We start from the raw sequence: 25326 nt of genomic DNA on the forward strand, positions 1-25326 counted from the left end.
AACATGTTGTAACTTAACCATTATAACATTTATTTGTATTGAAAAGGTGGACCCTTTAAATTACCTTTCGTATGTTCTCAGTTCAATACAGATATAAGATGAAATTCTTAAGTAGTGGTACTATGCATAAGTAAAAACGACCCATGGTGTTCCCTGTGTGGTGGTATTAAATACAAGTAGTATCATGGTTCTAATTTGATCATCCCTTGGTCGCCCCTTTTAGTCGCCTCTTATGGCAGGCAGGGGATACCGTGGGTGTATTCTTCATGCAACCCCCACCAACAGGGGCTTGTGTGTTTGGTCTGCGAGAAGTATTTTATTTCCCTCAAGTCGGCCGGCAAGCTGGTCTGGACCCCCTTACCGCCACCTGGAAGTATCGCCTCTCCCCCTGCTACGCCGGTGTAGTAGGCTCATGGTGGCTAGTTAGGAAGGACACCGATACTTATCAAAAATTGCTAAGACTTCATATTTACATGATATTTTCAAAAAGTGTGTTAAAAAAAAATTGGAATCATATTGGAGCATTTGGTTCATGCACTCAAAAATTTTAATGAGAAATAAATCTTAAAACAACACAAGGTACTATCACTTTTAATGTTTACAATTATTCACAATATATATACACACACAAAACTAATTTTTCACTATGGCAGCGAAGTGTTAAGAGCCAACAAACTTGGTATGCGATCCTGTTGCTATAATGTTGCCAGTAGCTTTGTTTGTGATCTCCACTTCCAGGAAAGCCAAATTCTTGCCGGTTTTCAGCGTGTTTGCATTAATTACAATCTCGTCACCTTGCTTGGCAGATTTCAAGTACCTGTAGGAAGAAAAGACCGCTATTATTAACGTTCTTATTATCAGCCTCTGACCCTGTGCATTAACAAGGGAAGTTTCATAGTCTTCATGCCGAAACCTACTTTGAAATCTCGAATTTTGGTGACATAACCGATGTGTTATGAGAAGACCACAGGCAAAAAAAAAAAAATAGTTGCCCTGTTTCCACTCAAAATTCACAAAATAAACTCCTGAATTACACATACATTATGCACTATCAAATCTCAAAATATGCATGCATTCAAGCACTATCATATGGCAAAATATGCACAATGAACTGGAAATTAGGCATTATCAAAATTCAGTTCAACATGGTTACATTTTCAGCTTCTTTTGAAACGTTGTACAACAACTAAGTTCTCCAAATTGCTTTGATTGTCAGCACATTCTTAAACACAGAAAATGATCTTTCTGCATCACAAGAAGTGAGAGGTGCATGCCTACATTAAAACATTACGTATGTACTAAGTGAGATCAAATTGTATGTCTTTCTCATTTTTCACCACACAATACTGGGAGAAGAACAAGCCTTTATTTCTAATATTTTTGGACATTGAGAAAGCATACGATAGTGTACCAAGGGAAAGAATTTGGCAATGCATGAAAGAACTTCAAGTGCGAGACAGCCTCCTAGACAAAGTGAAAATGTTGTATAGTGGGAACAGAAGCTGTATTCAAGTAGGATGTGGTTTGTCAGACTGGTTTGAAACAAAGAGAGGAGTGCAGCAGGGCAGCTCATAGTCACCACTTCTATTTATTATTGTAATGGATGTAGTAATGAAATCTATTAAAAGGAAAGAACATGGAGATATCAAAGCCTTCACATTTGCAGATGATGTTGCGATCTGGAGTGACTCAGAAGAGGAATTGGGAGAGTGAACACAAAGCTGGAATGAGGAGTTTCAACTGGACAGCGTTCCAGTTTTCAAATACTTGGGTAGCGTTATATCAAATGACAACCTAGCAAAACATGAGGTGAACAATCGAATCAATAAGGCAGCACAATTTTACCACCAGGTAAGACACCTGCTGTGGGATGAGCAAATACCCATGAAAACAAAAATGACATTGTACAAGTCCTATTATACACCAATCCTTACATACAGTCTCGAAACCACAACACTGACCAATAGAGATAATTCCAAACTTCAGGCAGCTGAAATGAAATTCCTACGCACTATGATCCAGAAAACCAGGAAAGACAAGATTAGGAATGAGAAAATTAGAGAAGAAGTAAGAATAGATGATTCTCTCCTCAATAAGATTCAAATATCAAGACTGAAGTGGTTTGGTCACATGAAGAGGATGCCAGTAAACAGAACTGCAAGGAAGGAATTTGACAGAAAGGTAGAAGGAAGACGACCCGTGGGAAGGCCACGAAGGAAATGGATAGATTTAGTTAAGAGCGATGTACTACTGAGAGGTCATGATTGGGACAAGTTAGTGGAGGAAGAATGGTACAAGGACAGGATGAGATGGAGGAGGCTCATATACCACACCCGGGAAACTGGAGATGGTTTAGGATGATGATGAAAACGTTTCTTTTACGCTTAATTGAAAAATCATGATTTGAACGGATCACTTTGCACAGCTTATCTCTAGCTGCCGTAGCTACTTTCTGTGCGACGATTGCAGAAACATTTTAATATCTTCAATAACTGCAAACGATTCAACAAGGGGTAGACCTGTAGCTTGCAACTTTTGCTATACAGCAGGCAATGTGTCAAAATTTGATTTTATATCAATTAAGTCTTGCTGCATATTATTTTTGATGAATTCCACGTGTGCATTTTTAATTCAAGCAACATCATATGGTGGAAAACTGCCTACGACCTAAAACCGGTAAAAATAATTCAATTAAGTGATAAGTTACATGCGGACAGATATTTTTACATCTAATTCTGTGTATTTTCTTAATGCAGGTGTCACCATGGGGCAAAGGCTTTATAACATCAAAACTTAATGCGAAGAGGTGACTGCAGCAGGAAGCTGAAGGTTGGACGACATGTATAGGACAGCAGTTCATAGAATGAAGACCAGATGGGAGCAGTTAGCACTGAATGCTGTTGCTGTTACCTATCAGTGCAAACAGATATAAGAACAGTGACTAACGAGCCATGTATAGGATCATTGTATCAATTATGTAACGTGAAGGGAATCAAATGAATAGATTCAGTAAAATGATCAAATATCCCATTAATGTACCATATGTAATAATTTTGGTTGTCAGGAATACATTCTCCCTCCATCTCTCAATAATCTTGTTTAAAATATGTTTTAACTCATTTCAATTTTACCAATGTCCAATGTACCATATATTATATTAATCATTTTTTACTTTTGACCAAGGCATTAGACCATTAGCATATTAATTACTCTCATGTCTAATCAAGTTCCTTAAATAACGACTATTCATCATGTTAATGTTTTTAATTTATAAGAATTTTTAGATGATATCATAGCTAAACAAGTACCTGTTTTTGGTTTTGAGGGAATGATAAGGCTGATGATGCCCTTTAAAAGGGACAAAGCATGTTCATAATTTAATGAGGAAAGAACATTAAACTTATGATTGATTGTATTGAATAGGTGGAAAATAACACATACAAAAAAATTTACAAAAAGAGGAAGCAGGTGTCAAAAATGGTCTAGTTCTAGTACTGATATCTCAGCAGATAAAAAATACAGTAGGTTCAATTACGAGTCCCTTGATAAGATGAAAGTGAAAACATTGGACCCTCCGGACCATGATACAGAAGACCAGGAAAGGACAAGTTCAGGAATGAATAAGTCAGAGAGGAGGTGGGAATATGAGACTCCTTACTGCAGAGGATCCAGAAAGCAAGATTCAAGTGGTTTGGCCATGTAAGAAGGACGAGTGCAAGCAGGACTGCAAGAAGAGAATATGAAAGAGAAGTAAAAGGAAAAAAGACCAGTGGGCAGACCCAGAGGAAAATGGACCAATCTGGTGAAGAATTATGTCGAGGAGAAGATCACAAGAGAACAGTGGTTCATGGACAGACAGAGATGGAGGGGGCTCTAACACCACACCCGGACAACTGGAGATGGTCGGCGATGATAATAATGATGATGACACCCTGTATATGGCATATATATATTCATGGGAACTCGGCATTGATACAGAAAACAAGAGGTAATGTGTATAAACCGTACGTGATATTCATGTTGACAGAAACTCCCGGCACGCCTCTATCCTTGGTCATGAGCGCCAGTGTGGACACTATGTCCACGAGAGTTGCGGTCATCCCTCCATGAAGAGTACCTCCTTTATTCTGATGTTCTTTATCCACCATCATCTCAGCTACACATCGTCCTTCTCCTGCAGACACAATGCGCATCTGAAAACATGAGGCATTATATATAAAAGTGAAATGCTAGCAGCAGTGTAACTTACAGTTACAAGTACAACACACAAACGTTATATGGTAAAACTGTAGTATACGAGCCACAGTATACGTTACATGCCAAGCAAGTCGGCCGTGCGGTTAAAGGCGCGAAGCTGTGAGCTGTGGGTTCACACCCCAATGTCAGCAGCCCTGAAGATGGTTTTCCATGGTTTCCCATTTTCACACCAGGCAAATGCAAGGGCTGTACTTTAATTAAGGACATGTCTACTTCCTTCCCAGTCCTAGACCTTTCCTATCCCATCATCGCCTTAAGACCTATCTGTGTCGATGCAATGTAAAGCAACTTGTAAAGAAATAAGTTACCGTACATAATTTCAAAAAGTAAATCATAAATTTTACCTCATATTACTTGTGTTCAAATGATGAAGTCTATATATATATATATATATATATTTACTTTTATAGCAAAATATTTTAAAACATGTGACATTTTTTATTCCACTCATGTCAGCAGCCACTACCGCTGGCTGAAACTTTTAACAGAATGGTCTTGCTCCAAGAATTCAACAGATTAAAGGAATTGCCAACCACGAAAAGCACTTTTCTTTAAATTAGTTTTTATTCGACATAATCTACATTCCTTCTGACAGGCTGTTAGTTCCAAGAAGAAAGACAGCTAAGGGCGAGTTCTCTTTTGAAGCATTATGCCTGTACGCCCTCCTCCCGCTGAACATTTTACTAATCAGGAAGTTGCGTGCAGGTAAAAAAAGGTCAAAGCTAATATTAAAATGATGCACCCTCTTCCATCGCCAGGTTGGGTTTGATCTTCATTATGCACCCCTTACAATTTAGACCAATGGAATGTCACAATAATCCATGTCCGTCTAGACCAATAGATTGTCACAAAAGAGATATCTCATCAACAGTTCTTGGTGTGACAGACATGTAAGTTAGCAACAAAACAGCATTGAGCTGTGGGAGTCTTTAGCGGTCCCGCCTAAAGTCCCTGTAATACATTTCTGCTCCGTTATATTTTTCTGGCGAAGAAATACAAGAAATACACTGGTTGAAAAGCCATTATTTTATATTGAGAAGCCAGTACACTATCAGCCATTTAATCAATGGTTTCCTTATGGGAACTTAATTCTTGATTTCTTGCTGTAGAGTGTAATTACTATCTGATGGTACAAACCTGCATGAGCAACAAGCTTGCAGGGAAGGAAGGTAGTGGAGGGGGTAACTACTGTTGTGCTTCTGGGAGAAAAATGAAACCTTTGTTACACTAACGTAGTTGTGAGCTGGCCTTCTCAGTATCTTTGTTAAAGTTGACACATCACTTTTAAACATTGTTGCTTCACACATTTTGGTGTGTAATTTTGCTTAATGTTGGTCTCTGCTTCTCCGGAACTAGAAACTGTACACTAATCTCATCAAAACACACTCTTCATACACCTCCCCATCCTGAGTTTGCATGGAGTGGAAAATGATGATTATGTGCCTGTATCCACATCTTCACCTTCTTTAACTCTCCTGCTAACACCCATTGATTCCATCATTCTCTTGTGTACACTTTTCATAGGAATTGCAGTACTCTCCTTAGATTCACACCGAATGAATTTATAGACGTTATACCAGGTGGGCAACACAGAACTAGCCCAAAAAATATTTACAGTAGGTCTGACCCTTGTTAATGAACATCACGGATGATGCTGGAAATGGTCTCGCCCGAAGAAATAAAAACTGAGGATCCAAAAGTCCTGACTCTGCTTAACTCAGAAACTATCAGCAGAGTTCAACACGCGAAGGTTTATCTGAGCGCTTTAACGCATGCATAACAGTAAATTTGCAAGGATATACAGGTCCTTTTTTATAATGTTGCGATATGACAACCTCTTAATTCCCACTTGCACAGAAAAGCACTGTTGAGATTTCATCAGACTTCAGTCCAGGCTTTGCTTCACTCGAGCAATGTTTTCTGGTGGTCAAACTCCTTTTGGATAGTTACGGTTTTTTATTTGCTACAGAGCCCATTTCATACCATTTTGCCACTAAGTTTTGCATTGTAGACTTTGCTGGAGGTATTGTCAAAACACTTCCAGTCTTGAAACTCTTGCACAAACAGTTCCATGCAGGTTTCCCACAAATCATTTTGTGTTGCATTCAACTGGTCACTAAACATGTCTACTCCTCTTACTCACTCACACATAATGACACAGTGATGTACTCGGAAGATGAGCACGCGCAAACATGTGACAGCAATCAACTGGTGCATTGAAACCACGGTTTCCAGCATTTCCTGTGATGTGCAGTTCTCCTGTTCATTAACGAGGGTCAATTCCGCGTCAGTCTTATAAATATTTTCCGTGCCAGTTTTATTTTGCCCACGCTGTATATCACTTCATGCTTTCCTCTTATCTTCGTAGGCTTCTTCCACTTACCAAGTTCGGAGAGTGACATTTTCTCCCTTGATATCTTAACCTGCAATACATAAAGTTACCAGGAGCCGATGTGAACCCTTCTGTAGCAACAAGCAAAGTGAACATTCCTCCTCCCTCACTCATGCTGCAACAAATGGACTCGGTTCCCATTCACAATCAAGTTCGGGAGTTTCTACTATAATGTCAGGCTCACTTGCCTACTGCCATTAACAATCCTGGGTTTTTTATTATAAACACAGGCCCCTTTTCATAATGCCATGCACAATTGAGTTGGACAGATTTGATTATAATTGAGAAATGCAGCTCTATCTAACGCAGGGCCTCTCAGGGTGCATGCGCTGTGCACGGTGCAAAAGACGACTTCGCTTGGTTGACCAGAATGCAGACCCCCACTCCTCGATTTGGAGCAATAGCGCTGTCTCTCTCTTTCCCCACGCCTGTCTCGCTCGCTCCCCCTGCCTCCCTCTTCCTCATTTGGTCCATAGCGCTCCAAATCTGAGCTGAGTTGAGCCGAGCTTAGCCGAGTGGCCCAAAGATGAAGCGTTGGTCTGAGCCGAGCGGGACTGATGCACTGTGCACAGGAACTCTGCGCCACTGTTTGCACGCATGAGAGCGTTTGAGAGGCCATGTTCTAACGTATAAGAGATCAAGATAGACAAAACGTCATCACACCAAAGTTGTAGATCTCTCCAAATTGAGGGACGATTGTGCTGTTTGTTTTATGATATGACGTACCATTTAGAGTGTTGTTTTTTTTTTTTTTTTTTTTGCGTTGCACCGACACAGATAGGTTTTATGGCGATGATTAGAGTGTATCTAAGGTTTTGTGCCATCAGATAGTAATCGTGCTCTACCAGCCTTAATGTAATACTAGCTAATAATTTTGTACCCAGCTGAATGCTGGACTTTTAGATTCTGTACATCCTTTAAACCATTAATTATTTAACGTTCTCATTGCCTTCTTGTAAAGTATGTTACAATTTACAGGAGTTCAAAAGACATTGGTGTGTGGGCTGATACTGTATTGGCAATGATTCTACTTGTAATCAAGTTACATAGAGAGAGTTATATAATAATTTTGTGTGGCTATTTTTAGCCAGGTGCAGCCCTTGTAAGGCAGACCCTCCGATGAGGGTGGGCGGCATCTGCCATGTGTAGGAAACTGTTATTGTGGTGGAGGATAGTGTTATGTGTGGTGTGAGAGTTGCAGGGATATTGGGGAGAGCACGAACACCCAGCCCCCAAGCCACTGGAATTAATCAGATCCAACCGTGTCCTCCACCCTCCTTAAGATGAGTCTTGTGTGGCCACATGTTTCATGCAAAGATTGGCTTGATCTGTGATATCTCTACAGTGCCAGCAGACTTCAAGAAGAATTGCAGGAGAAAAATATATTCACAGAAATGAGTAGCAGACAGTTCTTTTTGGAGACACCAAGGTGCCAGAACTTTGTACTGCACAAGTTCTTTTCCATGCCAATAAATCTATTGACACGAGATGGGCATATTTGAGCACGGTCAAATACCAGTGAACTGAGACAGAATGCAGCCTACCAACTTGAAATCAGAAGTCCCAGTGCTCTACCATCTGAACTACCCATCCTGGCATGGTGATTTTGGTTTTAAGAGGAACTACAACTGGGCAACCATCGCCTGTTAACAATAATAAAAGGAAAAATAGAAGAGACCAGATCATTCAAAATACAAAGATATCGGTAAAAGCGAGGGAAAGGTTATGAGGGATATAAAAACGAAAAATTCCTAAGGCCTCACAAACCTAATATCGTCGGGTAGCAAGAGAGCAAAAGTAGACCAAGAGAGGTCAGAAGGAACCTGGAAGAAGTGGAAGCAATGCCAGACTCAGTGACAGGCCCCGTGCAAGGAGGTGACAGCCCAGTCGCCTCTGAACACATAAAGGTGATACTACCACTCTCACTGACAAGCGAGACAAAGTGAAGCTGAATTTGGAGAAGATCCGTTCTTTGCGGGTTCTCGACAAGCTTTGGTTTGTTTTTTTTCCCCTTATGGGATAGAGGTGTCAACCCTATACCCAACCCCCAACCTTGAGGACCAGGGTATCCCTTTTAGTCTGGATCATCACCTTCAACCTGTCTGGCATGGGAAGCCCTACCAGTAGCTAAGCTACCACCAGCGTAGCTCTCAGGATCTTTTGGCCACACAAGCCCCAACACCACGACAAGGTAAAGATACCATCGAAGGGGAGAACCTAAGAAAGTGCTGGAGGGGAATCCAGTTGTAAGACTATGTAGAGATAGACCAAGAAAGCGATGGATAGAAGAGGCGGAGGCTGATCTACGTACTATGGGAGTCTGGAGATAGAGCACCAAGGCAATTGACAGAGAGCTTTGGAAGAAGATTATTGCAGAGACCAAGGTTCTACAAGGACCGTAGCATCAAGGAGTAAGTAAGTAATTTTCAGTTGGCTTCCGAAGAGACATAGCAATACTGACTGTACATCTGATCTTAGACGATCGAATCAAGAAAGGCAAGCCCAAGAACATTGTATTTATAGATCTAGAAAAGGTATTTTATAATGCTGACCGGACCAAATTATGTGAAACTCTGAAAGTGATTGGGATCAGATACCGAGAATACAATCTATACATCAATCTGCAGTAATAAGAATCAAGGGCTATGAAAAAGAAGCAGCTCTCCAAAAAGGAGAGAGGGTTCCAGTTTGTCCCCCACCCCTTCTTATTTTCAATGTTTAGCAATCGTAGTTTAGGGGGAGGTAATCAAAACCCTGGGATTTGTTGATGATGTTATTTTATCTGAGCTAGTAGAAGATCTGGAGAAACTGCTGAACAGTGTACATGCAGTCCAGGAGAGGGGGTACAAGATGAAAGTAACTAAATCCAAAACAAAAGTAATGTAAAGCAGTGGAATAAAGTGAGGTTATGCAGGAAATATTACATTAGGAAATGAAATGTCTTCTCTTTTTTTTTTTTTTTTTTTTACGAGCTCCTTAATGTTGCACCGACACAGATAGGTCTTATGGCAAGGATGGGATAAGAAAGGGCTACGAGGCCTTAAGTAAGGTACAGCCCCACCATTTGCCTCCAGGTGTGAAAATGAAAAACCACAGAAGACGATCCTCAGGGCTGCCGACAGTGGGATTCGAATCCACAATCTCCTGGATGCAAGCTAACAGAAGCGCGCCCTTAACAGCAAGGCCAACTCGTCTGGTGTTAAATGTCTTCAAAGGGGATAGATGAATAGTGTTACCTGGGTAGAATAACTAATAAGAACAGAAAAAAAAGAATGACAAAAAATCAGGAGGTGCAAAGAAGAGAGGGCCTTTCTTAATAAAATAAATTTATTCACTTCAAATATAAATATGCGTATTAGAATGATGTTTCTTAAATACTTTCGTGTGGAGTATGGCATTGGATGGAAGTGAAACATTGGCAATAACGAGTGCAGAAAGGAGAAGAGAACCTTTTGAAAAGTGCTCTTCTTTTTTTTAAAAAGAATGCAGAATGTCAGGTGGATGGAATGGGTTATAAATGAAGAAACACTGAATCGAGTTGGCGAGAGCAGAATAATTTGGTGAAATTTGACGAGAAGTAGAGAGAGAATGATAGGACACATCTTAAGATATCCAGAACTTGTTCAGTTAGTTTTTGAGGAAAGTGTACGGGGGTATGAGGCTGGGAGGTAGCTCAAAGCATGATTTTTTTTTCTTTTGCTATTTGCTTTACGTCGCACTGACAGATAAGTCTTATGGTAACGATGGGAGAGGAAAGGCCTAGGAATTGGAAGGAAGCGGCCGTGGCCTTAATTAAGGTGCAGCCCCAGCATTTGCCTGGTGTGAAAATGGGAAACCACGGAAAACCATCTTCAGGGCTGCCAACAGTGGGGCTCGAACCCATTATCTCCCGATTACTGTATACTGGTCGCACTTAAGCGACTGCAGCTATCGAGCTCGGTCAAAGCATGAATTAGAGAGAGATGAGGTAGTGGTTACGTAGACAGTAGAGAGGAATCAAACCAGTTTTTGGACTGATGACCCAAGCGACGGCAAATTCCCTTTTAATTTGTTCATCGTACCTTAGCCTAATGAACATAGTAATATTGGTAGCATATAAGAGCGTCTATAAGTAAATCGTCTATGATCCACTTCTTAATGCCATCTAGGCTGCCTGTGCATCAATTTTTTAGCATTCTATTTTACTGTATCTCCCGGCATAGTAAACCTGACCTCGCCTGGGCAATCTGTGGTTGAGTTTTGCTAGATAAATCCCAAATGTGTCACCAGAGATCATACGACAGGCCACAATAAAGTAAAATAATAATAATATTTACTGGAGCAGAAGCTTAATTTAGGTTATGGCCAATCCTGGTCCTTTCCTTTCCCATCCTTGAGTCACAGTAAACCTTTGACGTGTAAGTGCGACATTAAACTAGAAAAACAAAAAGTAATTCATATCTATGTTTTAGGCTATATCTACATTTATGTAGCTTACACTGCTACATACTGACTTCCATTTATTAGTATAGCTTACCTCCTTGATAAATTTCAAAACATTTTCTTGGGGTTTACTGTTAAAAATTAATTTGGACTTTCAGTAAGCTTTTATCCAGAAGGCACCAGCGCCAGTTTTTCACGCCCTACTTTACAGCGCTTGCGTCTGGTGAACCTGCACTCACAGTATCTTCATAGCTCCCAGTGTCTTACAATACAGTTGAGAAGTTGTCATTGTTGATAACATTTGTGTTGGGATACTGAACGTTGGCGCCTACCAGATGCCACGCGACCTAAACCTTCCATGTTTTTAGTATGGCCGGTAACTGTCAGTTTTTTTATTTAGACAATCCTAGTGACTTGAAATTAATTCACAGTTTACTTACTGATGATAATTTTGACGAAGAGCAACAGAATGAAGAGGACAGTGATACTGACGCTGAAGATCTTCCGGCTGAGAGCAGAGAAGACAACTCCGATACTGAGGAAAGTGGAGTGGAAGATGAACCTCTTCTCAGGGACATCCTGTTTTATGCATGGAAGGATGGAAACATAAAATGGGGTAAGCACCCTGAATCTAATCATAGGAAGGAAACACCCCACATCATTTGCTCACCAAACTGCCAGGAGTTATTGGTGATGCACACCACGTAAAAGATGAAAGTGAGTGTTTGAAATTGTTTATAAATGACGAAATGTTGCATAATGTTGTTCAATATACAAATCAGTATACAGAACACGTAAAAGGACATTTTCAAAGGGAAAGAGATGCGAAAGTGACTGATATTATTTGAAGTAAAGGCATTCTTAGGACTTTTATATTCGGCTGGTACTTTACATTGAAACAAAATAATGCTGGAGGACTTGTGGGGCACAGAGAGCAATAGAGTGGAAAAATTCTGTCTTGTTATGAATTTGAGGCATTTTAAATTTTTGCTTCGTTGCTTTCGTTTTGACGACAGGATTACAAGAGAGGAGCGTAAGAAGTTAGACTTGGCAGCTATCCAGGAAGTATTTCAATCATTTGTTGACAACTGTAAGAAGAACTATTCCCCTGGGGCGTTCATAACAATAGATGAAAAGCTTGAAGCCTTTCATGGAAGATGCCAGCTTAAGCAGTATATCACATCAAAACCAGCCAAATACGGGATAAAAATATATGCCCTAGTGGATGCAAAAAACTTCTATTGTCATAATTTGGAAATTTACCCATGGAAACAGCCAGAGGGTCTGTTTCATGTTAGTAAAAAATCCATCACATGTTGTTAAGCGGTTGGCACAGCCTATCTATAACACAGGTCGTAATATTACGGCGGATGATTGGTTCACTGACTTTGACTTGAAAAAGAAGAGATTATCTTATGTCGGCACAATTAGAACGAATAAAAGATATCTGCCAGCTGAACTTACGAATGTGAAACAAAGGACAGTAAAATTTGGTTTCAATGAAGATGCCACTTTAGTCTCCTATGTTCCTAAGAAAAACAGAATTGTCCTGCTCGTTTCCAGTCATCATTTAGATGACGACTCAAATGATGATGAAACTGGAGAAAATGCCAAACATATAATCATGAAATGCTACAACGGGATGAAGGGTGGAGTAAATGTCGTGGATAAAATGTGTGGGAGTTACAACGTAGCCTGAAATACCACATGTTGGCCACTAGTTATTTTCTTTGCTATGTTGAATATAGCTGGCATAAATGCTCATGTAGTGGCTATTGGGAACGGAATGAATGTCGGTAGGAGGAGACTGTTTCTGAGAACAGGTTCTGAGCAGTTGGTGTCAGAAGAGATTAGGCGAAGGAACATGAATCCAACAGGACTCCATTCGACACTGCGTGTCCAACTTGAAAAGTACTGACCTGCAGAGCAAGACGAAGAAGCAATAGCCAATGCAACTACCCTTCCTCCACTTGCTGAAAAGAAACGATGTGACATTTGCAAAAAATCGCTAAACTGAAGAGGATCACTAGAATGACAAAGCACAGCAGCAGGAAGTGTAACAAACATTTCTGCCTGGAACATGGAAGAATGATTTGCCATGAATGCTTCGGAAATGTGGACTTGGGAAAATAAAAGGAAAGATGAACAGTTCATTCTGTATTTTTTCTTTAGTTCTGTACTACATTGCATACTTTTCTGTTTTTACGTCATTATTACCTACTTCAAATTCTGTGATAAAGGTGACAGTATACCATGCCATAGTTCTTATTGTTGAGTATATTATTTTATGTGAAATAAATACTACCTAAGAGATATGACACTGAGCATTCTTGTAATATTTGAAACGAGATAAAACAACCTGCAGAACTTTATTGTTGCTGTTAATAATGGGAATGAGAGTAAAAGGAATATCAGCATTATTTAACTCAATTATATACCAACATATCTACAGGAAATGTATTTTTGAAACTAATAACAAAATGGCCCCTCCTAGACTTATTGTGTCAAAATTAGAGCGCGACCGACAGAGGATTAAGCCCATAAAAATCTAGGTCATCACCTTTGAAATCACATTTTTCACTCAGTGAAAAAGTATGTATACATTTTGAATGCTTATGATGTTTTGTTTCTGACCCCCAATGTCATAACTTCAACTTACACCAGCTTGATTCCTTGGGAGAACTTTAAAATTTCCTAGGGATCTTTGTGGTACCAGGTTTTCTGATATCGAGGTTTTAGATTGCCTGGAAGTATCTCAACTGGCGTCTGCCGCGCGTTTACTCGGATTCAACATGGAGGCCAGTGCTGCGTTTGGCCGACTATACTAATTAAAGGAACCTCCCTGCATTCTGTCCATTTCATGGCGTCCTGCAAGGTTTTCTTTTCATATTAAGAAGTTTTCTAGCAATCTTAAAATTAAGAACCGAAAATAATAATGGAAGCAACAAGCCACCTACCCACTAGATGTCATAAACTGATTATGATTTACGCACGCGATCATCAATAAAATCGACGATCATAAACTAGTGATAGATTGATATAGCACAAAAATGTCGGAAAGAATCTCGTCTCATGCATACCACGCAACTACAAGCACATACAGTACAGACAATGCGAGATATCGAGGGACAGCGATTAGAGCTCTATCTAGCGGAGTGACCTGAGAGTTACTGATTCTGTTATAAGAGCACGTGTATTTGTTTGTGAAGTTTTTGGCGTTATTTATGTGTTTGCATTAAGTTGACATAAGTAAATAGTACCGTGTGTCATTCCTTTATATCTCCTCTCAATATGAGTGCTGTGTTAGGCTGCAATAACTATGAAGTGCAGAAGGATTCGTGGTCTTTCTTCCGTTTCCCTCACGACAAGAAAATGTAAGTAAATATTGTGTTTGCATATATATTCTTCAATTGGCACAAGATTTTTATAGTACTTCCTAAACTTCTGACCTGTGCGACCCATATTTTAACTGGCTTACAATATAATAAGCCTATTTTATTGTATAGCGCAACAGTTAACCTTCAATACCGGTGTGTTGTTCTAGGTGTGATCTGTGGGTTTGATTTAATTCAGGAAGATACATATGTGTGTCAGTGTGTGGCTGGTTGTGTTCCAAGTTACCCCATTTGGAATGCTGTAATACATTGTCAAGCACTGAAGAAAATATGGGTGATTTAAGAAATTTACATATTTTGTTGAAACAATGTGATGATGCAAATTTGCTTTACCCTAGTGTAATGGCATTATGGCAAGTATTACTTATAGGGAAAGTTTGAAAGTTTTTGAGGCTAAATTTATAGATTTTCTGTCTGTTAGTAGGCTTCAAGTTAAAAGGAAAATTTTCCAGCTCTTAAATGTAAATTAAGTGAATCATGTGTGTAAGGAATGTGCCGATATTTTTGTTGACAAGTGTTTTAATGTGATGATACGATGCTTTTAAATGAGAAAAAAGACAAATCTAGCCATGAACGTTCAGGCAGGAATTCTAAAGCTACAAAAGTAATGCATAAATGAAAGATCAAGCCCTTTCACAGCAGTCCATTTCACATCTTGATTATATGTCTAATTTCAGTCTTTAAATAATAACCTGTTAGATAATTCTTCATTTATTTGTCCAGAATTGCTTTAGCAACTTTGAAGTTAATATATTAGTAACACTTTCTTTCTAGACGTAATTTATTTATCCATTTCCGAATATACATTTCCATTGATATTTGAATTTAGCGCGAATTTTCAGGTCACGCCACTAAGAGCGCCACTTAAGACTCGTCTCCCATTTTAACAAGGCTAAATCCGGAAGTGTCACGTATTGTCTCTACTGTATTTGCTACAAGTGACAATGTTATTATTATTGTACTATCTGCGCACTTTTTAGCGATAGATTTACACCCTAGTGCTGAATCGGTCGACTTCAGTTATCTTCGAGATTCGTATTGGCAACCTTTGAAACACAAACTAAGAGACGCTTATGATCACTGTGTGACATCTCGCGTACACTTTACGTACTCGTACAGTTGTTTACACAGCAAAGCCAAACTATAGAATTCATGCTAGGAACACGTTTCACATCGAGAAATGTTATATACATAGCCGACTACAGTTACAAGCCGGAGTCATGTAAGTTTGGCAACGTCCAGTGGAGGCCAAGGCGAAAGCGCGGGATCTATCCGTGTATGTTAATGTCTAGTGAACTTCGTCTCGTGTTTCGTTTAATTTTTCACGGAGATAGGTTCAAGTATATATAACAAGATACGTGATAGAACAAGCATACGTAGAGCCTATTACCGAAATAATGTGAAGGCTAAGCAGGGCTGAGTAGCTTGGACTGTAGAGCTGGCTTTCTAAGTCCAGCTCAGTCCGGTGGTTTTTGTAGGTGCTCAAATACGCCAGGCTCGTGTCGGCATTTTTACTGGCACGTTAAAGAACTCCTCCGGGACAAAATTCCGGCATCCTGGCGTCTCCCAAAAACCCTAAAAGTAGTGAGTGGGACGTTAAATCAATAACGATATTATTTGTGAAGTGCGGACTGAATTTGTCATATTAATAAAATGTTTCGTGTATTTGCAGATGCCCAGAAAATGTGTTTCCATGTATCGTAAGGACTATAGCATTAAAACAAGGTTTTGTTGCCTCGTTTAGTTTTCCTTCAGACGAGGAATTAAAACAAAAATGGATTTGTCATTTTAAACGGGATAGTTGGGAACCTGGGAAGGATTCAGCCGCATGCATAAAACATGCCACACACGAAGGTTTTTCAATAGGGGATAAAATTTGTGATAATAAAGTCAACGTAACTATACTACCACCGAAATCTAATGATTTTCTCCCTGATGCATGTCCAATTATTTTCCCTAATTTGCCAAAAATATTTGTCATCGAAAAGTGTTAAAAGAAAAAGATCCTGAAGGTAGGAGCCTGGAAATGTAGAGTAGGGTAAACAAGAAGATGGATGATATACCAAATGTAACCCATTTACTCAAAATTCACCAAGATATGAATGTCACCGTACTGTATATGTTAAGTTATCAGGTGTTGTTAAAAGAAATGACATGTTTAACAGATGGTAAAATATCAAAGTAGTCTCAACTAAATGCGTCTTTATTAAATTATATAGGAACCACTTCTTGTAGTGTTACGTGTTAAATGTGTACAAATAAATCTATTAAAATGCTTCACAATCGCATAGAATATCGTAAGGTAAGCAGTAAAAGCACACTCTTTGTCTTGCCTCATATTTTTAAGGAAACAATTCGAACTCTGCACTAAAAGGGCCGGGCTGAGTGGCTCAGTGCTGGCCTTCTGACCCCAGCTTGGCAGGTTCGATCCTGGCTCAGTCCGGCAGTATTAGAAGGTGCTTAAATACGTCAGCCTCGTTCGGTAGATTTACTGGCACGTAAAATAACTCCTGAGGAACTAAATTCTGGCACCTCGGCGTCTCCAAAAACCATAAAAGTAGTTAGTGGGATGTAATTATTATTATTATTATTGCTAGTTGCTTTACGTCGCACCGACACAGATAGGTCTTATGGCGACGATGGGACAGGGAAGGGCTAGGAGTGGGAAGGAAGCGGCCGTGGCCTTAATTAAGGTACAGCTCCAGCATTTGCCTGGTGTGAAAATGGGAAACAACGGAAAGCCATTTTCAGGGCTGCCGACAGTGGGATTCGAACCTACTATCTCCCGAATACTGGATACTGGCCGCAATTAAGCGACTGCAGCTATCGAGCTCATTATTATTATTATTATTATTATTATTATTATTATTATTATTATTATTATTATTATTATTATTTGCACTAAAAGGAAGAAGAGTTAGGCCCTGCAAAAAGTTTCGCTTGGAACTGTGAAAGCAAATTATTTACTGCCAAGAAAGTTTTTTGAAGAACTTCAGAGGTGGGTTAGTGGTGCCATCACATTGTGTTGTGTGTGTCTGCAGAACAGTGGTATACGAAGACTATCTGGATTGTGAAAATTATAAATAATTTATGTTCTCTCTATCCTTTTTTTTTTTTTTTTTTTTTTTTTTTTTTTGCTATTGGCTTTACATCGCACCGACACGGATAGGTCTTACGGCGACGGAGGAACAGGAAAGTGGTAGGACTGGGAAGGAAGCGGCCGTGGCCTTAATTAAGGTACAGCCCCAGCATTAGCCTGGTGTGAAACTGGGAAACCACGGAAAACCATCTTCAGGGCTGCCCACAGTGGGGTTCGAACCCACTATCTCCCGAATACTGGATAATGGCCGCACTTAAGTGACCGCAGCGGTGTCCGGACATTTCATACCACGGACATTCCGTACCACTTGATTTTTTAGGACATTTCGTACCATCTAGGTCGTTATCTACCTGCGAACGGTGTTTCCGTAATTCCCAGATATTTATGCCAGGACAATCCGTACCACTTGATGTCACATTCGAACTCCATTTCCACGCCAGTGGGCGTAATGAGTCTGACAGGCACACTTTAGAAAACAGAAACAGAAATAATTTACATTTGCTGAAGGAAACTTCTGTATTACTTTCATAATTGCCGGTTAAACTCTACTTATCTTTTATGTTTGCGTAGATATCATAAGAAAGACCATTTTTTAAAATTATAAAGCCTGAAACAAAACAAAACAAAACAATACAATAGAAATATACATCGTGTTCGGGCGCAGTGTGTCTGACGAGCCCAAGGATGGATAATATTACTGTTATTTGTGAATATTTATAAACTACTACATTATTTCATTATCAAGTAAGAAAAATAAAAGATTCTGATGAAGTGGCCGATATGGGCTTGAAGGTCACATGGAAACAGGAAACTACTGAAAGGTCCCCGGGAATGGCAAATACGAGATAAAAATTAACACGTGCATCAGTTACGTCAGTTGTGCCCGACGGAAGGTTTACATCAGCAGTGGTCACACCATGCGGAGGCTTCTGTGCCAGCAGTGGACAATGGATATACAAATGAATACATGCAGTAGGATATCGTTTTTACTTCGCAATATTTCCATTCTATTTCAAGTGGTACGGAATGTCCTCTCCTAAATATTTAACTGACATTTCGCAGGTAATCGGCCGGTCAAGTGGTACGAAATGTGCGGTGGTACGAAATGTCCATGGTACGAAATGTCCTAGAACCACTGCAGCTATCGAGCTCGGTATCTCTTTATCCTGAGCTGCTTTGGGAAGAGATGACAATCAACAGTTCTGGTTTGAACGCCGTCATTGTGGGCGTCACAATAATGGTGCGATAGATTGTTTAATGTCTACGTTTTCCAATGTCGTGTTAAATAAGTGCTGAAAGCAGATGAAGAACACGAATTATGTCAGCAGAGGGGATAAAAACACTAAGCTGAGGAAGCTGTCATCGCTCCACAATAATTGAGCTTGTGAGTACTGTTCTTAAAGTGTTTTGTTTTTATTCATGTAAAATGTGTATTTCTAACTTCAGCGAATGCGTTTACTTATATGTGTGTTTCCTAGTACCATTTTACGAAGAGAGTGCATTTATCATAGTAATCGTGTTGGTCTAAATGTACAGGTGAAGTCATTCAAAATCGGACACGCCCCCTTTTCTCTCGGCCTCCGCTTGACAGATAGATACAGCGTTGCCAAACGTACTTTCCGGCTTTAGCTGTAGATGGCTCTGGTTATATAGTATTATATATTGTGTGTGTGACACAGTTGTTGGCATTAGATAATAAAGGTTTATAAAATTCATATCGATCGATCATATTATCGATTCAATTCAGATTTCATTTCCATTCAGTTGGCAGTATTACCGGAACCCGCAGTGCTCCCTCCTTACTCCTCAACCCAGTACAAAAATCTATCGCTAAAAAGTGCGCGTACAGTAATCACCCTGAATTGTTGAAATTTGTCCAGTTTTGTTTTGTTATTCCAGCTCACTGATGGTATTGTTCAGAGGTTATTTCATTTCATGCAGGCGCAGTGGCCCAAAGAAGGAAAATTCTGTATTAAACAAAACATTAACTGGTTGTTCACTATCATTAAGCAGTATTTTGATATATACTTGCGGCAAATTTCATTAAATTATCTGTTATTAATATAAAATTATGTAAGGGATTTTAACACGTACAGTCGCTCAAAAATAAAAATGATTGGCGCATAGTACTGTGTATAGTACGCGCAACATCAGTGATACATGGGCTTAGAGCTGGAAGCGGAGCGAGTAATACCACGGCCGAGGGTAATACCGATGAGTCCATAAGACATATCTGTGTCGGTGCGACGTTAAGCAAAATAGCGATGAGTAAATCGGTTTTAGCGGTAGAGCGCACCACCGATCCCCTCCTCTTACAACTGCAAGTACTTGCGGAGGAACAGAGCACACGACACATGTTTAACAAGGGGAGACCACGACATTCGGATCACGGATTATCTCCAAACTTTGTACACTTTTAGTAGTCCATTAGGACAACATAATGTGCAAGTAGTAAGGCGTTTACGGGAGAATCGCAAGAGAATTTTCACGTCGAATATGTACCGGTGCTTTGCGGTCACAAGTGCGAGATGGCGACGGTCGAGTGATTAGCGTTTAAGGTCCGTAATCGCTGGATTGAGTCCCGCTCATCGCTTTTTTTGTTTTTCAACACTGGTCACATTCTTTCATATATTTTGCAAAGCAGTTCCGAATAACTTACCCGATTTCACTGTCAGGTATGAGGGATTTCGCAAATCACGACATGCAAACATTTTCAGGAAAACTTCATGCATTCGGTCGTTTAATTGTCGATAATTGTAAATAATATGTATTATTTTTGCAGTCCACCTCGCAGGTGGAGTGATCAGTGTGATTAGCTGCCATCCCCGGACGTCCGAGTTCGATTACCGGCTCTGCAACGAAATTTGAAAAGTGGAACGAGATCCACTCAGCCTCGAGAGGTCAACTGAATAGAGGGCTGTTCGATCCCCTCCTCAGCCATCCTGGAAGTGGTTTTCTACTTCTCCTCCAAGCAAATCCCGGGATAGTACCTAACTTAAAGCCACGGCCGCTTCCTTGCCTATCCGTTTCAATCTTCCCATCCTTCCACAAGGCCCCTGTTCAGCATAGCAAATGAGGCCGCCTGGGCGAGGTACTGGTCATCCTCTCCAGTTGTATCCCCGACCCAAAGTCTCACGCTCCAAGACACTGCCCTTGAGGCGGTAGAGGTGCGATCCCTCGCTGAGTCCGTGGGAGAAGCCAACGCTGGACGGCAAACAGATTAAGAAAAGAAAAAAAATAGTAAAGAGCCAATTTCATGCAAATAAACCTTTTCTTGATTATATTACCTTTGAATAGTAATATACTAGCTGATGTACCCGTGCTTCGCTGCGGAATTCTACATTGTATACAGAATTCTAGGCTAGGTAGTGTACATATTGTGAGCAAGATTGTATTAAATTGCATACCTCTTAACGTTACCCTAGAAACGTGACGGGGAAGTCACCAAACGTCTTTTCTTTTTTTTTTTCTTTCTTTTTTTTTTTTTTTTGCTAGGGGCTTTACGTCGCACCGACACAGATAGGTCTTATGGCGACGATGGGATAGGAAAGGCTTAGGAGTTGGAAGGAAGCGGCCGTGGCCTTAATTAAGGTACAGCCGCAACATTTGCCTGGTGTGAAAATGGAAAACCACGGAAAACCATCTTCAGGGCTGCCGATAGTGGGATTCGAACCTACTATCTCCCGGATGCAAGCTCAGAGCCGCGCGCCTCTACGCGCACGGCCAACTCGCCCGGTAACGTCTTTTTTTATATGAAGACTATGTTAGGGAATTTTCATTGTAATGATAGGCCCGCTTGCCTACCAAGAGTCACAACCTGGTTGGGGAGTTTTCATTATAATGGCAGACACTCTCCACCAGCCATTTTACATCCTCAGAAAGACTGTCTTAGTTCGTTTTCCCAACCGAAATGAAGATAGGTCATTGCAATGACGTCAGTAGAAATGGCGCGATTAAAAACAATGCTTTCATATGAAATACTCCATCAAATGAAAGACCACACACTTTCTCACTTTTAACGAACAGTACTATGCTGGAATTACAAAGCTGGAATGACCAACCCGCAGACAGACGTGATCCGTGAACACTCTTCGTATTTTTTCGGCGGTGAGGGGGGAGGGGGTGCGAATAGTGGAGAGTCCCAGGGTAAAAACTATGCCCTTTTACTAATCTGTTTCCTAGGAGTACCCGATGAGTCGGAAAATCTCAATTCACTACACTGGCAACGGAAAAATCTAACTTGGAGGCAATTTTTCCTCCAAGCCAGAGGAGAAGCCCCCTCTTCACTGCTAATTTAGAATTAAATGAATGTAGCATTTAATAAAAGTGAAGTGGAAGAAGCTTTTCTTAAGAAATGGCTCTTTTCAGGGTTGATTTTTGAGTTACTTAGTGAATTGTGGTGCTATAATTTGAAACAGGCTTAAATTGTAATTCTTGACCAGGTCATACTACTACTACTACTACTACTACTACTACTAAGTGAGCCTCTGCTGTAAGTGCGCATACAGCTGGGGCTGTACCTTAATTAAGGCCACGGCCGCTTCCTTCCCACTCCTAGCCCTTTCCTCTCCCGTCGTCGCTGTAAGACCTATCTGTGTCGGTGCGACGTAAAGCAACTAGCAAAAGAAAAAAAAAAATTAAAACAGCTCGTCAGAGTAAGGATCGAATAGCTGGAATAACTATGATGAACCAGTGTGTTACGTACCTGCAGTATCAGAAAATGTATGAGCCAGAGGAATGGCATGCTAAAGAAGAAAGTTTTCCAACTCCCCAGTTATTTCCCGCCACTGTTCAGTCAGGCTGATATACTCGGTACGCAGTAGTAATCCCATCTATCGGAGTTGAGCGGCACCATAAGAAACGAAGAACATCTCAACAAACAATGGTCAATGTAAAGTTATTGTTAATCAGTGTTGTGCGCTTTGGATATTGAAGATACTCCGTGATCCGAACGTCGTGGCCTCCCCTTATAAGAGTATTTTACCTGCATTCAATCTGTGCTTATTAAATTTGCGTCTATATTTGCTCCGCTTGTTGCGTTTTGTAGATAATGGAAAGTACATTAGATAAAAATTGTGGCGTTAGTTTGATATTTAATCCCATTTTTAGATCGTATTCGTGGTTTAGAATATTTACAGGAATGTAATAAATTTTTACAGAAATTTGTACCACAAATGCCACGAAAACCGTCTGATGCATAGCAGTTCTTTGAAATTACCGATGATAAAAATCAACAAAACGCAAATTTTTCGGCCGCATTTACGCGACGGGTGGTGGTATATCAAATTTGTGGGATCATACCAAGAGGCATCACAAGGATGAAATGAGCAGGTCGGCTTCTGCAGCAGAAAGCAACATTACTGTATTAAGCAAAACAGTCATGTTGTGTGAAAAGGGTATTGAACAGACGAGTAAAACACCTTTACGATGTCATAACGATAACGTGTTTAAACGTGCCGCTACAGTACACTCGCTCGGTACAACCGGCTAATGACGTCACAACTGCACCGCTCCGTCCCCGCCACCACTACATGGGGTCCCTAGTGCTGAATCAGGTCGACCTCGGTTATCTACGAGATAGGTATCGGCAACCATTGGAACACAAACTATGAATCGCTTATGCATCACTGTGCGCCATATGGCGTACACTTTACGTACGAGTACTGTTGTTTACACAGCAAAGCCAAACTATAGAATTCATGCTAGGAACAAAATTCGCATCGAGAAATGTTATATAATGTGTGTGTGTGTGTATGTGACATAGTTGTTGACTTTAGACAGGGCCTCTCAGGGTGCATGCACTCTGCACGGTGCAAAAGACGACTTCGCTTGGTTGCCCAGAGTGCAGAGCCCACTCCTCGATTTGGAGCAATAGCGCTGTCTCTCTCTTTCCCCACGCCTGTCTCGCTTGCTCCCCCTGACTCCCTCTACCTCACTTGCTTCGTAGCGCTCCAAATCCGAGCCGAGTGGAACGGATGCAGAGGACACGGAGCTCTTGCGCCTCGATTTGCTCGCGCGAGATTTTGGGCGTTTGAGATAATACAGGTTTAGAAAAATGAAATATCGTATGGCTTTTAGTGCCGGGATATCCCAGGACGGGTTCGGCTCGCCAGGTGCAGGTCTTTCAATTTGACTCCCGTAGGCGACCTGCGCGTCGTGATGAGGATGAAATGATGATGAATACAACACATACACCCAGCCCCCGTGCCATTGGAATTAACCAATTAAGGTTAAAATCCCCGACCCGGCCGGGAATCGAACCCGGGGCCCTCTGAACCGAAGGCCAGTACGCTGACCGTTCAGCCAACGAGTCGGACACAGGTTTAGAAAATTCGTATCGATCGATCATATTATCGATTCAATTCAGATTTCATTTCCATTCAGTTGGCAGTATTACCGGAACCGGGAGAGCTCCCTCCTTACTCCTCAAACCCGTAACACCAAATATCACTAAAAGTTGCGCGAGTAATAAGTTCCTCGGAGGTATCCTTTTCTGGGAAACAATTTAAACCTATTCGGTGTGCGCATCCACATGGTTTGTATCTGCATGAGAGGTGAATTATATTCTGATAATTAAAAATAAGGCTGATGGAACAATAAACGCGAAGAACGTTCAATACCATGTACTCATTCGCTTACTATTCGGAGAGAATATATTGTACATTCATTCTCATGCAAAAAAAGTAATTGTTATTTTAATTGGTTATTTTTTTAAATTTGCTCTTTTCTTCATGACACACAGTACAGTAGCCCTAAGGGTGGGGGTGGTGATTTGATTAGTGTTTTAAGAGGAAGTACAACCAGGTTTCTCGGATAGAGATTTTACTAAAAATACAGCTGGAGTATTATTTTCCTCAGTATTGTGGGTCACAAATGCGCAATACTGAACATAACATAGTATCGTCTACAATATTTATTGAAAGAATTCTTTCACACTTTCTTTTCTAACAGTTTACTTCGCATTACCGCCTATAGCTTTGCTCTATAGTGTATTTGTTGCTACATCTGCAGGATCCGAAAGGACCACGACTGGAAAAGTAACGGTCATGCAGTTCGTTAAAACAAAGATACATGCCCAGAATTTACCCGGTGAAAGAATGAGAAACCATGGAGAAAGACGTTCTGGGATGCAGGCAGTAGGATTCAAATCCATCTCCTCCCAGACGCAAGCTTACCATCTATATACTAGATTCACGTGCTGCCAACTCGCTCGGTTCGTTAACCTTCTACCATTCATCCTGATACTAAACTTTTCTAATATGATGGCTTCTTGATTTTTGTGGTTTATTGAATGTCAAAAATGTTTATGGCAAATATGTAGAAAAGGTAGTCCTCGAGAGCGTATCCTTCGCAACTCGCCACCACCTCTAGAATGACCACAAGATGTCGGCGAATAAAGATAATGAACATTCGTTTCCTGACCATATCCACTGTTCTACAGCTTTCACTTACATGCATAGAAAACATTTACTGTAGATTTACTCTTAGATATTTAAAAAAAAAAAAACCTCATCATAACATGATGTACTGTTTGGTTCAAGGAAACAACCCTTTTTATTCATCTGTTAGTATACTTAAACATCAATAGTGCATCACATACCTTTTCCATAACTCTATCAAATCCTCCTCCTTCGACAAAAAGCTTAATTACGGCATCCACTATCTTCTTACCATTCCCGGCCATGGTTACAAACTCAAGTAGTCAAAGCCAAAGAGCTACTACTTTCCGTTCAGGGAGTAGATCAGCTGATCGCCATAGA

General features: G+C 40.4%; 1 protein-coding gene across 1 annotated transcript; it reads right to left on the reverse strand.

Annotated features, from left to right (window-relative positions):
- Positions 1-575: 575 nt before the first annotated feature.
- LOC136884546 (acyl-coenzyme A thioesterase 13) lies at positions 576-25318 on the reverse strand. Its single transcript, XM_067156799.2, has 3 exons — positions 25167-25318; positions 4009-4193; positions 576-817 (listed from the first exon to the last, which is right to left on the reverse strand). The coding sequence occupies exons 1-3, from the start codon at positions 25248-25250 to the stop codon at positions 661-663; spliced, it is 426 nt and encodes a 141-aa protein (XP_067012900.2). The 5' UTR covers positions 25251-25318; the 3' UTR covers positions 576-660.
- Positions 25319-25326: the final 8 nt, after the last annotated feature.

The sequence above is a fragment of the Anabrus simplex genome, chromosome 12 (assembly GCF_040414725.1).
Source record: "Anabrus simplex isolate iqAnaSimp1 chromosome 12, ASM4041472v1, whole genome shotgun sequence".
Classification (NCBI taxonomy): Eukaryota; Metazoa; Arthropoda; class Insecta; order Orthoptera; family Tettigoniidae; genus Anabrus; species Anabrus simplex.